General features: G+C 34.7%; 2 protein-coding genes across 2 annotated transcripts; both read right to left on the reverse strand.

Annotated features, from left to right (window-relative positions):
- Nucleotides 1-366: 366 nt before the first annotated feature.
- Nucleotides 367-5,662, reverse strand: LOC122315241 (peptidyl-prolyl cis-trans isomerase CYP21-4-like). The gene is made up of 8 exons (XM_043131057.1): nucleotides 5,506-5,662; nucleotides 4,658-4,864; nucleotides 3,950-3,989; nucleotides 2,569-2,619; nucleotides 2,303-2,388; nucleotides 1,520-1,657; nucleotides 1,258-1,414; nucleotides 367-807 (listed from the first exon to the last, which is right to left on the reverse strand). The coding sequence occupies exons 2-8, from the start codon at nucleotides 4,807-4,809 to the stop codon at nucleotides 721-723; spliced, it is 711 nt and encodes a 236-aa protein (XP_042986991.1). The 5' UTR covers nucleotides 4,810-4,864; nucleotides 5,506-5,662; the 3' UTR covers nucleotides 367-720.
- Nucleotides 5,663-6,646: 984 nt separating this feature from the next.
- Nucleotides 6,647-12,609, reverse strand: LOC122315242. The gene is made up of 8 exons (XM_043131058.1): nucleotides 12,210-12,609; nucleotides 12,020-12,087; nucleotides 11,482-11,548; nucleotides 11,222-11,376; nucleotides 10,999-11,069; nucleotides 8,703-8,771; nucleotides 8,032-8,132; nucleotides 6,647-7,134 (listed from the first exon to the last, which is right to left on the reverse strand). Exons 1-8 carry the CDS (start codon nucleotides 12,471-12,473, stop codon nucleotides 6,847-6,849), a joined length of 1,083 nt encoding a protein of 360 aa, XP_042986992.1. The 5' UTR covers nucleotides 12,474-12,609; the 3' UTR covers nucleotides 6,647-6,846.
- Nucleotides 12,610-14,840: the final 2,231 nt, after the last annotated feature.

Consider the following 14,840-nt stretch of genomic DNA (forward strand, 5'->3'; position numbering starts at 1 on the left):
TAAAAAATATAAAGAAAAGAGAGTTGTAGAAAATGTTTGGGTCCTAGAATTATAGGAAATCTCAAGCCAAAACCGTCTGCTCTTCAATTCATTATCCACATTTTTGTAACAATAACTATAATAATGTGTCTCTGCTTGTATATATAATAAGTTCCAGTTCCAGGCTTCTGGTTCCACCGGTAGAAGCATAGCAGCAATGTGCTTCCATCGCAGATATTTGGACCACAGAAAAATGTAAATGGAAGAGAGTATCATTCATTATCTTTGATTTCCTATACTTCAATGAAGAGCTACTCTACATTGAGAATATTGCTAAGCTGTTCAGTTTCTGCCAGCCAACTAAACAAATCTTTCTTACAAAGGGTCTTAAAAAAATACAAGTATGATTTAACTTTAAAAAAAATACAAGTATAATCAAATCACCAATCCCAAAAATAAGACAAATTTCTTTAAAATAAAAACAAACAAACAAACAAGGAGAAACACTCCGCTATACATCATTCTGAAAATCACAGAAAGCTACTCTAATCTCATTCACCCGAGTAAAAAAATTACACCCAACTTCTAATACAGAGCTGAATAGTGTATATCTATCAACCCTTCAAAGCAAGTTACTTTTAAAGAGCAGCATCATGGTTTAAATCTTCAGTGATGACCCGGAGTGGAGAATTCCTTCAGGGAGCAGAGCTAAATGCTCTTTAATGAGTAGGGAAACTTTTTTCATATTTTCTGTCTCAGACTCACATTGATGATGCCGATAGAAGATTTAGGTCGATAGTTTTCATCTGTATCCACCTCCTCAATTTCCTGGGTACAACAATGTGTGAAGCAACCGAAAGTTATTATAATTGTAACCGTAAGAACTGTGGGTGCCAATGGAAATAAGTAAAAACGATAAATGAGATGGCTCATGATCTTTACAATTTCAAGAACAAAGACTTTAAATAGAATATGAAGTGACACAGCTACTGAAGGCACTTCTGCAATATTACCATGAAGAAAATTACCAAGTCAAACAGCATTCATCCATGCCACGTCTGAAAACATGGACCAGATGGTGCAGTGTAGTGTGGCAATAGTGTAGTATGTCCAAAAGGTCAGTATATCTATATATATATATATATATTAAGGTATCAAAATATGTTCTTAACTCACGTCTAGAAGAAGTCCTAATTGGCAATGCTAATCACTAGCATCTAACTAACTACAGAACAAACAAGACACTAACTATTAGAAGAAACCAAAGTTGTTTGTTACCTGAACAACTTCCTCTCCCTTGACGACCTGCCCAAATACAATAAGTTGCTCGTTTAAATTTGGGATCGGTGCAGTTGTGATGAAAAGCTCAAATCCTTTGTCATTGCGCTTACCCTTGGAAGTTCCAAGCATGAATGCCTCATGTTTCAAATTCAAACTGTTTATAAACATTACAATCATCACATATCAGATGTGGCCAAAATACGACATAGTATAAAAGCATCAAATCCTTTCTTTTTTCTTCTCACAAATAGCTGTCAACCTCATGTCGAGCTGATTGTAATGCTTTCCCCTCAGAGTCCAATCTTCAGTAGCTCCTAACCCTTGAGCAGTCCCTGCTTGAATGACATAGTGTTTTATAACACGGTTAAAAAGCACCCCCTTGAAGTGCCCTTTTTGACTGCAAAACCAATTTCGTTCAGATTCAGTAAAACTTGTCATGAACATGTATCATGCCTCAGCAAATGCCTGCTGGAGGTAGCATAGCATACATGTGCATGAAGCATAAGCAAGATAAAACACTTTCTGTACGAGAAGATTATGTTAACAACATTTTAGACACTTACAAATTTGACATGAAAAGATTATTTAATAATTATGTCTAGGAAATTATCATAGATGTTTCTCCCAGATTGTACCATAGTGCCTCCATTTGAACCCTATGTGAACCCAATTCATTGGTAATCGATCCAACTAACAGCTTTCAACTACCACGTACATGGTTCTGATGAACTGTTTGATACATGGAACTTCCAATAACTCAATGACTTTTCAGTATTATTCTATGGTGATAGTTTTCTATCCATACACCACTCTCATTTTCATCTCAAAGACCCACCCAAAAAACCAGAAATAGGGAAGAGACCTCCACAACCATCATTATTGCGTAATGACTATGATAGCACTTCTGCCTACTTTAATGATATTGTGCATATGCATAATGTCTGACTAATGTGCTAGTTAATGATACGAACAGAGGATGTGAAAGGAGATTTATGAAAAATGTAGCAACCCAAGCTTGTGCAGTGGTGAATTGATTACTCACCATAAGTCAATGAACTCATCAACAACTTCAGGAGAACTTTCCTTGAAAAGTTCCACAGTTACAAACCCTTTTGAGGTATTCAAAACCTATTGGGGAAAAAAAAAAAAATACAACTTATGTTATGAATGAAAATATTTGCCTTTTTTATTCAGAAGTTAACCAATGCAATATTTGACTTTTGATAAAGCAATGGCTTCTTGTCGGTCATATCTAAATTGCAACAACATATCAAAGGGTAGATTTCAGAGACAAAATGGAGAACCTACAGCATATCCAGGGACATCAGCTTTTTTTGCATCCATAAAGGCGTTCCCATCCTACAGCAAATTAAAGAACAGATTCAGAAACAGAGGCATTATTTTATTCTATGTATAAAAAGTTATTATAAATGCTTGAGCTTGTTCTTAGCATTGAAATCCTATAACAAATGGATGCACATAAAAATACCAGATAAATCAGGCACTTTAAGCAACATCTACAATTTAGCCAGTTACATTTCTAATCCATAATAACTAGAATTCAGAAAGAAAATAACTCAAGAACTGTCAAGAACGTGTTGGGGAGGCATGGGGTGGTTGGTGTTCAAATGAGGTTCGTGGACCACATGGGGTGGGTTTGTGGAAGAACAAACGGTTGGGAGACCTTCAGGAGACATACTCATATTGTAGTGGGGGATGGATCGAGAGTTAGATTCTGGCATGACAAATGGTGTGGTGAACGGAGCCTCAAAGACAACTTCCCCGCCATATTTGAGCTAGCACGAGTTAAGGATGCAGCGGTAGCGGACTTGCTGGTTTTCTCTAATGGCGTCCCTCATTGGAATGTGGAATTTTCTAGGGCAGCACAAGATTGGGAGTTGGAGGTTATCACTGAATTATATGCAACACTATATTCAACACGCATGACAGAGGGCTCCATAGATAGGATATTGTGGAGTCCCTCAAAGAAAGGTAAATTTACGGTCAGATCGTTTCACAAAGTTTTATCCAGCCCAGGCATGCTCAATTTCCCTTGGAAAAGCATTTGGCAGACGAAAGCTCCTTCAAAAGCAGCATTCTTTGTGTGGACTGCAGCACTAGGTAAAATTCTCACTACAGATAACCTAAGAAGATGTTGGGTAATGGTAATGGATTGGTGTTGTATGTGCAAGAAAGATGGGGAATCAGTTGATCATCTGTTTCTACATTGTGAGGTGGCTAGGACCATGTGGGCAGATTTCTTTACGGGTCTTGGAGTAGCATGGGTCATGCCCCGTAGATTGGTGGATTTTCTAGCCTGCTGGAGAGGACTTCGAGGAGATTCAAGGGTGGCAGCAATATGGAAAATGGTACCCATATGCATGTGTTGGTGCATATGGCAAGAGAGAAATGATAGAAGTTTTGAAGACCATGAGAGAACATTGGGGGAGCTGAAAATTTTTTTCTTCATAACTCTGTTTTCTTGGGTGGGAGCCATTGTATGTAATGGACTAAATGTCCATGACTTTCTTGTTTCGGTTGTAACTAGATAGGTATCTTTCAAGTATATGCCCTGTGTACTTGGGATTTGCCATTTATGATTAATAAAACTTCTTGATTACCGATCAAAAAAAAAAAGAACTGTCAATGCCATTATAGAATTAATAAAAGGCTCGTCGATAAGACATACCTCAGAAGCTGAGAACTGATTATCTGTTTGGAATCTTGACCTATATACAAGTCAGCAAGTAAAGGTTACTATCCAACAGATATCTCAAATATTTGCAATGATATACACAGACAAAACAGAACTCACTGAAACAAAAACTTCTGAATCATTTGCTAACTTCCAATTCCGGACTTCTTCATTAATTATATTAGTGAGAATATCCCTTATAAAAAAATATTAGTGAGAATATCCTATATAATTTATATTATTCAAAAGCCATAATTTAAATCAGAGATAATGTCAATGATCCATAAATCATGTGAAATATTCACGCATGTCAAACATAAAATTCTGAAATTAAGATTAATTATATGATTAATAAAACTCCGGGCATTGTAAACACTGATAAGATTTCACTCAACTTGACCACAAAGTTAAATCAACATAACGATCAGAAAGTTCCTTGTTCAATCAACTTGGTAGGTCCATATCTCAAAATTTACCCCTTTTTCATCATGCATCCCAGCATTACTTTTCAAACCCTGGCCCATATAGAATTTTCCTTAATATTTCCAAATATTTTCATACATTCCTACAGGTTCCATATTGTGCCTGGATATAATCTTTTTACAGGTTAAAAAAAACTAAACATCATTTTCTAACAAAGAATCCCCCTTTATCATGAAAAAATCTATGTGAGTATAAGCACAATCGATAAACCACACAAACCTTTGACTCCAGTGCCTGTATGTAGAAAACAGGAAAAACACGATCAACACAACAACCAAATTGCACAATATGATGGTAGTGACACTTATTCGAGTAGGCCCCTTCTTCTTTTTGCTTTGTTGTAGCAGAGCTTGAGGTTTGATCCTCGCCATTAAGGTTCAGGATTCGGGCTTCAAAGCGTAACCAATTCCACAATAGGCACAAAACCTAAACGTTCAAATAGAAGGATCATACTCGGTTACCGAGGCCAATTAAGACACTAAAAAGAACATAAAATAGCAATTCATCACGAGACAAGCTACGCATAAATTACTTATTAAAAAGCTTGTCCATGGACGATATTATAGACCAGAACATGAAAAACGCCAGGTCTGCTTCAATTATAATCGAATTCCGTTCCTTAAACTCTAGAACTTGTTCTCGTGGATTTGAAACGAATGGAACTCAGTTCTTTGGTGTATAGCTTACAGAGAGCGCCTTCAGCTGTGTGGATCGGAGATTCAAAGCCTTCAACGTTTTATGATTCAAATTAAAATGAATCACCAAATGTAAACCAACCACCAAGAACTTCCAAAAATCAATTAATCAAGAGCTTCCTCATGGCTAAAAAGCGAAAGCTTGCCAGCTTGAATCAAAGTTCGAACTTCATTTAAATCCAATCATATAGTTAAAATAAATTTGACGAGTGGTTTAAAACTAAGATCTTGCAAAATTCAAACACATGCATACAAGTTAAACCTAAACTCCGCAGATGTAAACCGATTTAGTAATATCAGGTGACAACCAGGAGAAAACCAGACAAAAAGGGAAACTTCTCTCGGAAAACGCTGAGAATTACAGGAAAGTACCTGAGATTCTGAGAGTCTCTCTCCGAAGTCCGAAGTTTGGGTATCCTTGGAGTTCCTATTCGATCCCTTCGGAAAATCGCTCACCAAAATGGAACTGACGTCGTTCGCTCTCCAAATGCCAGTCATCTAATATTCTAAGATATAATAAATAATTTCACTTTCTCAAATTTTAAAATAATAATAATATAAAAAATAATATTTTATTTAAATTTCTAACTTAACTCGTAAAATTCGTTTTTTAGCCGGTCCAATTTGTCGTCATAAGGTTTTTGTAACGAAGTTATCAGCGCCGTTACTAATTATTTTCCTGAGGCCAAGGCTCGAAGCCTTTGAATACTGAGCGACAAAGATCGCCGCAATAGAGTCTTTTTTTAAGCAGTATATTCCAAACTCACTCACCAAGAATATTAGGTATGGATTTATAAATTATTTCTATTATTTTGTAGGAACCAATTACGATTCAATCTTTTATACTAGTATTTCATTTTATTTTTTGGGTGCCAATATGTTAACGAGTAATGCTTAGCAAAGATACTAATGAGTAACGAGTCAAGATATACATCATTTTTTCATCTCACTTTCTTCGTTATGCACTATCGTGATATTTTCAAAATTTGAAAAATAATACCAAATCATCACTTTAGAAGAGAAATAAGATAAGAGTGCAAATTGCAATCTAAGACATTTTCCTTTTGAATCTCTCTTTTTTTTTTTAAATAAAATTAATACACTTAGTGCCACTTCTAATCCAAGTGTCCATACCACAGCTTTTGTACATCAGTAAGTTTTCAACCATCCTATCAAGGAATATGTCTTGGTCCAACCCATAGGTAGCAAGCGAGTTAGGAACCAAAAGGCCGAAAAGCCCACTAAGGTGACAATAACATAACAAGGGAACCTTAAAAGAAATGTTAAATCGAAAACCAATCAATATAATTATTTTAAAAAAGAATAGTCTATTATTAAAAAAATAATTTTTACTATTAAATAATTAGTTTTTTCTTGTAACCTCATATTTACTCTTTTTTTTTTCAAAAACATTGCATGGCTCTTGACATCATTTCTCATCAATAAAAGCACAAGACTTTGCAGTAATGAAGTTGATTCTAATTAACACCAAAAGCAAAAAGAAAAATGGAGCTAAACAAAAGGCCATCATCATATTTAAGATAAGGACCTAAATAAATTAATCATACATTAAAAAGTGACAACACCCACAAAGGTGTGTAAGAATAAAGTAACACCTTTTAATTAAAAATGTGAGTGGAAGTGGAAGTACCAAGAGTACTAACTAAGAAGTACAATCTAAGTGGAGGGTACAGTTCCAATCACACTGCTATCCTAAAGATTCTCCATTGGTGTAAAGGGTGCATGATTGGGTTTGAAAAGCCGGTACCCCACAAAAGCAGACGCGCATAGGGATACCACTGATAACAGAAGGGCAAAGGCACTGGAAACATTCCCGGAGCCACCTCGTACAGACATTTTCGAAATGCCGGAAGAGATATCTAAGGGAACCCAATCACAGTTGATGGAATAGTGCCCGGAACCATGCCATGGTTGTCCATCAAGTGGATACCAGAATGCCACTGACATCTTACTGGATCCACCAAGTGTAAACTGAGCATCCTGCAGGCACCAGGTAAAATATTAACAAACTAAGATTCTGTTGCAACATGGTAAATTTGTAACATTGAATGTATAGATAACACAAAGGTGTCAATGAATCAATGTCATCCATGTGAGACGTTGAATTCTCTTCAAACAAGAGAACAAGGGTTTAAAAAAGTCAACAGAAATAATAATAATAATAACAATAATTGAGAGAATTTCAAAAGAATAAACAGAAATTATCCAGAAAAGAGTTTCCTAAAGTTGTACTCTGGTTTCCATTTGAAAAATGAACTTCTATCAAATATAGTTTTTTTTTATAAGTAAAATAACAGAACTTCTATCAAATATAGTGAAATTTAGATTTTTTTTAAAAAAGGGCCTATTTGAAACAAACATAAATGGCCATCGGCCCATCAAGCTCATTTGACTAATATCATAAAGTTATGCAATCAAATAGTGGAGGCAATTGTGTTCGCATTTTTAAGGATGATTTTCAATTGATTGAGTGTGTTTAGTCTTGGTCTGCATTTCTTTCTTTCTTTTTTCTCTTTTTTTATGTCAGGGAACCTCTCCAAGGCAGGGCCCTTCGGACTTGCCCCTACAGAATAAATCCCGGTTTTGTTCACCGCATCCATGGAATTTTCCCTACACAGAACCGGTTAAATTGCTGGCTTTTCACCAGAGGGTGTGGCCCCTAATGATTGTTTGCACCCATGAGGTGTTGAACCTTGGACCTTGAAGGAACTGATACCCCAAGACCAAGGCTTTCACCACTTGGGTCAACCCCTTGGGGTTAGTCAGCATTTCATTATCCCTGTTAATTAACATTTGAAGAACCAGTGAAGCAAATTACACACTAAGAATTAAAATATTTAAGCAAACACCGTTTCTCAATGAAGCAGATAACATTACCTGTTGAAGACGATCCATTGTTCTCAGAGGCCTAGAGAATTCAAAATAATATGTGCCTTTTTGACCACCTGATGCATATGGACTATCTTCCTCCACAAAACCTGTAATAGGCAACTAAAATATTAATATTCAGCCTAAAATGGTGCAACATTAGGTAATTTATAAGATGATAGTACAAATAAAGGTGAAATATATGGCCACATATGGAAAATATATGGAAAAACTTAAAAAACAAACAACCACATGAAAAGGGTGATGTAGCAGAAGCCAAAACAGTCATAAGGAAGGACCCTTTCACCAAAATGTTCATAAGGAACAAAATGAAGTTGTTTATCTTTTCTATTTTAAATTACTATAGTTTAGTCACACAGGAGGCTCAGGGGTCTTAAACCTACCTAAGCACCAGTGGATTCTTTTTTTTTTTTTTTTTTTAAGAAAATAGGTTAACATATTAATAGAACAGTTTAAGTTATATGGATGCTTATGTTGAGAATTCAATAGATGGATCTTCCATAACATTATGTATCCATTTTCTAAATGTTTACACTTGCCATTTTAGGTCTCTGGCATGGCCAAGCGATAGTTCTGTGTAAGTTGATAATCACAATACACTACTTATGAGTACAACTAATATTTAAATATCAAACCCTTAACAATAGATAGTTAATTACCTGAGTGAACAGAAAAGCTGCTGTGCCACCATGCACCTTTCCATTCGTTCTGTGCACTAGTATCATTTCCTGACAATAAAATAGACAAAATCATTCATGCTTTGGTCACTACAATTTTATTGTGGACCAAAAAAGAAACACCAAGTAAAACCTAGAGAAGGGGAAGGAAGAAGGAAGAATAAGGCGAAAATTATAGTTTCCTTTTAGGTATATGAAATTCATGCTCTTTAATAGGAATCAACCTGCAACCACACCCTCAATCTCTTACTTAGGAGGAGAGTAGATGCCATTTGGTCAAAAGACCATCGGCATAAAAGGGAAGAGATAAAACAATAATCAAAGAGAAATTTTGGGAGAACCTTGATGAGGTATGCATCTCAAAGGAGAAATAAAAATTTCAGATACAAGGAGAATCTTTTTTTGAAAAGCAATGGCATGATAAATTGTCTGATCTTGACAGTAAAATATCCATCAAGAATTCTGCATCTATGTTCTGTCATAGACTAGTGAATACAAAGCACAAACCAAGAAAGAAGTTGCAATAATCCAGTATACAAAATTCCAAAGAAACTTCACCGAAATTCATAACTAGCAAAGAATAAGAAGGTGGCGGATCTTTTGGCCTGTTGGTGTGGAAAACACGGGGAAATTGTCAAGTAGCAGCTGCTTGGAAGATGGTGCCCCTATGTCTCATGTGGTGTACATGGAATGAGAGGAATAGAAGATGTTTTGAAAATAGAGTACGCTCATTGGGGGCATTAGAGACTTTTTTTTTCCAGTCTTTGTTACTTTGGGCTAAGGCTATTGTATTAGAGGGGGTTAATGTCAATAACTTTTATGCTTCTTTTTCTGCATGCAGGACGTAATTAGGTATTTCTCTCTTGTATACCACCTGTGTACTTGGACTATGCCTAATTTTGAGGATCAATAAATTTTCGTACTTATCAAAAAGAAAAATAACAAAGAATAAAGAATTTAAGTATCCCAATCTAAACATCAAATTGTTACATGTCTTTGGGAGGGATTACTAAAAAAGATAAACAAGGAGGCAAAAAGACATTTTTCTTTCCTCTTTTATTTATTTATATTTATTTTTTAGCTGCAAATCAAAACTCAGAACTCATTTCATGTTATACGCAACACAAGGTTCTTCAATAAAAATAATAAGCATATATGTCAAGGGGATAGAAACATCATGTCAACTTAAAAAGATACTAATATTTGACAGCTCTCCTTTGACCAATAAAATCCATGTATTGTTGCATTCTTAAAATGCCTTTTTTGGGTTAATTGGGAGATATTGCTACACGTGTCATTCAAACACCCCAAAGTGCCTATCATCAACTGTTGTCTGATCTAGTTACCGTCTGCTCTCAAGGGGTGGCACTGTTCCTGTTCTAAATAATCAGATATATGATATTCGCATAATTCATTAGGCAAACTTACAATTTGAGGGTGCATTTAGCATTCAAAGCTAGGATAGATTTATATTTATGCAGAAGCCAATATTAGCAAAGGTGAAATAAAGCAATACAACAAAGGAACTTTAGATGTGGAAACCAAAAGTAAGTCCAATGTTACAAATTAGAGGATGTGGGTGAAGATGAATATTGTCTTGAGAAATTCAGCCTTAGAGGAGATGAGTTGTAGATGGGGAAAAAGGATTACAAAAATTGGGGGCAAAAGAAAAAGAATGAAATAAAGTCAAAGGTATGGCAACACCAGAATTTGAAAAAGTAAATAGAGAAGTGATTGCCACTATAATGGGTGATTTTCTCAATACTGAAGATGTCAAAGAAAGATAAGAAGGCTAAAAGAACAAGAATAAAAGCTGTTAGAAAACGTAGTAGCAAAAATTTAGAGGATAAGGAGGAGGATGTTGAGTTGTTTTAGCAGGCATAAGAGAAGATGAACATTGTTTTTGAGATAATATCTTAATACGTTAATGAAAATTAATTGTCAAGGCGTTGCTGATATTCATTGTTCAACAAGAGAACTAAAGATAAACCAATATTTGAATAACTCTTCTAGGTGAGTTCCAAGTTGTGCAAAGTACGCAATGAGCTAGACCACAGATGGTGAATTGTGTTGATGAAAGAGCCAGAAGTTCAATGCCACTTTAGTAGGTTTTTCTTTTGGATCCTTATCGCTCTTTGCTTTCCTTTACTCAAAAAATTTCATTGCTCTCCTTCTAAGCCCATCAATATATTTCAATTTTCATTAAAAAAATAGCAACAGGATATTATATTAATCCTTGAAGTAACTAATTGAATAATAATATTAATGCCCAACGTACCTGAAGGGCCAGTTCCATCTAGATATCTACAGTGTGGGGTCCAAGCATAAAGATCAACCAAATGACCAAACCTATTCACAAAAAAAGTGATGACTAGTAATAAAGAATATATTAAGAAGGGGATTTTACTAAATTATCATGACTTTGTACTACACGGATGCTCAAATGTGGAATTGTACTACATTGCAGTCAAGGCCAAAAGGTGAGGATTGTACTACATTACCTGTCACCACCATATCCATCCCTGTTGTCTATTGGGTTGCCACCATACAGCCGTCCCGGAATAGCATTTCCAATTGAGAAGTGCATAATATCAACTTCATGCCCTTTGCACGTCTTGTTGGTGCACGTGTCTTTCCCTTCGGTACACCCACCCATCTAACAACACAGATCTTCTCAGTTTGAATTATAAAGTAGACAAAATGAAAAGCAAGATAAACTACAAAAAAATTCAGTGGGAAAAAATTAGATGGATTAACTTACATCATGGTATGAGGCACCTTCTCCAATTTGGAACATAAGAGCGATAGAAGGACATTTCTTGCTATTGCTGCATCAGGGACAGCAAAACAATTCAACGGGAGCTTTTCATGTCAAGGAGTCTAGGCTTTAAGCTGATTAGGCATTCATTTCAACAAAGTATATCCACTTATATAGCATATCGGAGAATGCACAGCTGGGTGAAATAGAATTTCATGGCCAGCACACCAAAATTGACTGAAAGAATCTAAACCCATATAGTTTGTTTGCCTTCCAAAAAACTTTAAACACCATGATACAATGTAATAAGATGGGGGGAAGCTTGAAGAAAATAGAAATCAGATTAGAACAGCAACCTATTTTTTTTAACCATTTCTGGACGAATTGTATGAACATTGATTCATATCTAATTGCTAGGAGTGAATGTAAAAGGCTATGTTGCGAACATAAAATGTTGCCAAAAGATTAAAAAGATCGAGAAAATAGTTATAATCTAATCACAAACATAATACAACATTCCATTCTCAAAATCAAAACTTACCCTTTAGAGTACACATAGTCCCCATCTACTTGTAACATAAAGAAAACGTCATGACCATCATGCAAGGCCTGCAATATAACCAAACATATAACATCAAATTAGAAAGAAAGGAATTAAAGGAGCAAAATTCATAATAAACCACCCATGATTCCCGACGAAATTGAAATCAAGATTTGAATCAAGGAAGTACCTTAACGGTTATTTTTCCTCCTTTGTATTCGTGATCTTCATGTGGGTCGAGAGCGGGGAGGAGAGGGAACTCGAAGCCATCAATGTCCTTCCAATCGTCGGCGTGGCCGTCGAGGGTGATGAGGCCTGGCCGGAACTCGGACTCGATTCGGCTCTCCGAGTCGGACTCGCAGCTCCACTCGCCCGATTCTTGGTGCGAGTTGACCCGTACGATCAAAGCGGAGCTTAACAACAACAATAGAAGTAGAGACAGCGGTCGAAGCATCGTAGAGGGTCCAAAGTTTGGTGCTTGAATTGAAGCCTTGAACTGGAAACGCGTTCGTGGCTATGTTTTGTTTTGGATTCTGTGTCTTTGGTCCGCATGCCGTGACGTTGAGCTGAAAATTCAGCGTACTAAAACTCTGACTTTTACCGACGATATTATTGTAGTGGGGATCGTCGATGTCGTCTTTATATCTGGTAACGCTCCAAAGAAAGACCGATCTTTACATTTATTACGACGAACTCTAGTTGGTTCTTAGTTTCAATCTGATTTCTAATTCTAAATATTAGAGAAAAGTTCGAATGGTGAGTAAACATATGAAACCTATGTATTGATTATTATAATTAAATCTAAATCTCCATTGATTTTAAGTACCAAAGGATATCAAAGACAATTCCGATTTATCTCATTGATTCATCTCTTGGTTTCTTGCCCATTCATTTGACATAGTATTTGATTCAATATAAAAGAAAAGATATTTATAATTATAAATTATGTAACTGTCACGTAATTATTTTTAAAAAAGTAAATAAAATATGTGATTTATATAAAAAAAATTAACTTTTTAATAATAAACGATATTCTTTTTCAAATAATTATACAGTGGTTATACAATTTACGATTATACGTAGAATTACTAAATAACATAATTTTAAGATTGAATTGTTTAGAGTTATTGTCTTAAATTTACTATTGAAGATGATGAAAAAATAGATATATATATATATATATATAAAGTAAATCATATATTTAATTTTCCGGATTATTCGCTCTGATTGTATAAGATATTTTACTAAAATATGTCTTCCGCTCTAATCTTAGAATTCAAGCACAAGCAACAAAAATGACCCTATTTAATATGAAACTAAAGATTTTTAAAAGAATATAATACCACCGTTGCATAAGAAAATCTCGTGAGAGATCAAAAAGCAAACAAATTAGTAATATTATATATAGTTTTAAACTTTACAAATCTCACATATTTCTTTTAAAAAGAGTAGAATTTACTATTAAGAAAATAAGTTATTTATATAAATTTTTTTAAAATAACAAAATCTGCACAAGAAAAGAAAGAAGAATTCTATTTGTAATCCTACACACCATACGTCACATTTTTTTCTTATTAAACGTATAGAATATGGATGATAAGTAGAATAATTTAATTAGTTTAAAAGAAATAAAAATAAATATGGTGTATAATATGTAGAGAAATATTTTAGCTACAAAAATATTATATAAAAATAAATTCACGAACTGATGCAGTATGATGATGCAATATGTCATATTATGAATTTATTTTTATTATAAAATAAATTTAACAGATCACATAAAATCACATCAATTTTTAAATTTATTTTTATATAATCTTTTTATATATATAACACTTCTCTAATATGTAAGGATAATAAATAGCAAAATTACAAAAAATAGAAAAGCTTCGAATTGAAATGGTGTAAACTTTTAATTTACACGGGCCAATAAAAAAGGGAGACGTAATTTAATTTACCATGAGTGCACGCTGAGAGCATTTCTTTCTCATTCTCGATTTCCCTTTCAATCTCTCTCTCATCACCACAATCTCTCTCTTGCACTCTCTCCCTCTTTCTATCCAACGGAAGCAACGGCAAATGAAATAGACTTTTCTCACCTGCAGATTCTCTTCTCAACAGGTCGCAAGTCAAATGTCACCTACAGATGAAATAGGAGTGACTTTTCAAGACGAACCATTCCTAGTCTTTGTTTCTTGTTTACTATTTGAAATAGAAATCGTCAAATGTGGGTTGATCTCAACCTTCTTCTCAACAGGAAAGTCGATTTGGAACCCATCTCCCTAATTAACATTGTTGGTTAATTTTGATCAGTCTTGCTGGTTAATTTTAAATGTTTATGGAACACAATATGATTATTGATTTATTGCTTTTTAGGGATTGGAAAAACAAATTAATCTTTCTCAAATCCGTCCAGCCTAAAACTAATGGTGTTTTATGGCAGAGAATAGAGCCTAGAGGATATATAAATTAACCACCAAAAACTGATGTTTTTTTTTAAGATTGCAACAATTGAATGTCACGTACAGTATTAATTTACTGTAACTAAGCCAACATAACATACTCCAGATATTAAAAAATATATATACACATATTGTTCATCCATACAATCATGAGTGATTGAAAGAAAAAAAGAGATCAAAATGTAAAAGTGATGCTTTTAAAGCTGTGTTTTTTTATTTTTACCACCTAAGATCTGGTAAAATAGTTGCAAAGGAGATGCTACATACTCGAACCCCCCCGGCCGGGGGATGCGGCGAAATGGCTTAAGGACAAGGGAGAAAGAAATCTGGAAAGAAAAGGCCTGCCAAAAATCTATTTC

This window comes from Carya illinoinensis, chromosome 7 (assembly GCF_018687715.1).
Source record: "Carya illinoinensis cultivar Pawnee chromosome 7, C.illinoinensisPawnee_v1, whole genome shotgun sequence".
NCBI lineage: Eukaryota > Viridiplantae > Streptophyta > Magnoliopsida > Fagales > Juglandaceae > Carya > Carya illinoinensis.

Excerpts from the sequence above, each read along its gene's own strand:
- LOC122315242 (XM_043131058.1), bottom strand. The coding sequence starts at position 12,473 with ATGCTTCGACCGCTGTCTCTACTTCTATTGTTGTTGTTAAGCTCCGCT. Across the intron at positions 11,377-11,481 it reads AAGGTGCCTCATACCATGAT|ATGGGTGGGTGTACCGAAGG; the intron begins GTAAGTTAATCC and ends CTGTGTTGTTAG. Across the intron at positions 7,135-8,031 it reads CAATGGATCGTCTTCAACAG|GATGCTCAGTTTACACTTGG; the intron begins GTAATGTTATCT and ends TGGTGCCTGCAG.
- LOC122315241 (XM_043131057.1), bottom strand. The coding sequence starts at position 4,809 with ATGGCGAGGATCAAACCTCAAGCTCTGCTACAACAAAGCAAAAAGAAG. Across the intron at positions 1,658-2,302 it reads GATGAGTTCATTGACTTATG|TCAAAAAGGGCACTTCAAGG; the intron begins GTGAGTAATCAA and ends TTGGTTTTGCAG. Across the intron at positions 808-1,257 it reads AGGGAGAGGAAGTTGTTCAG|GAAATTGAGGAGGTGGATAC; the intron begins GTAACAAACAAC and ends TGTTGTACCCAG.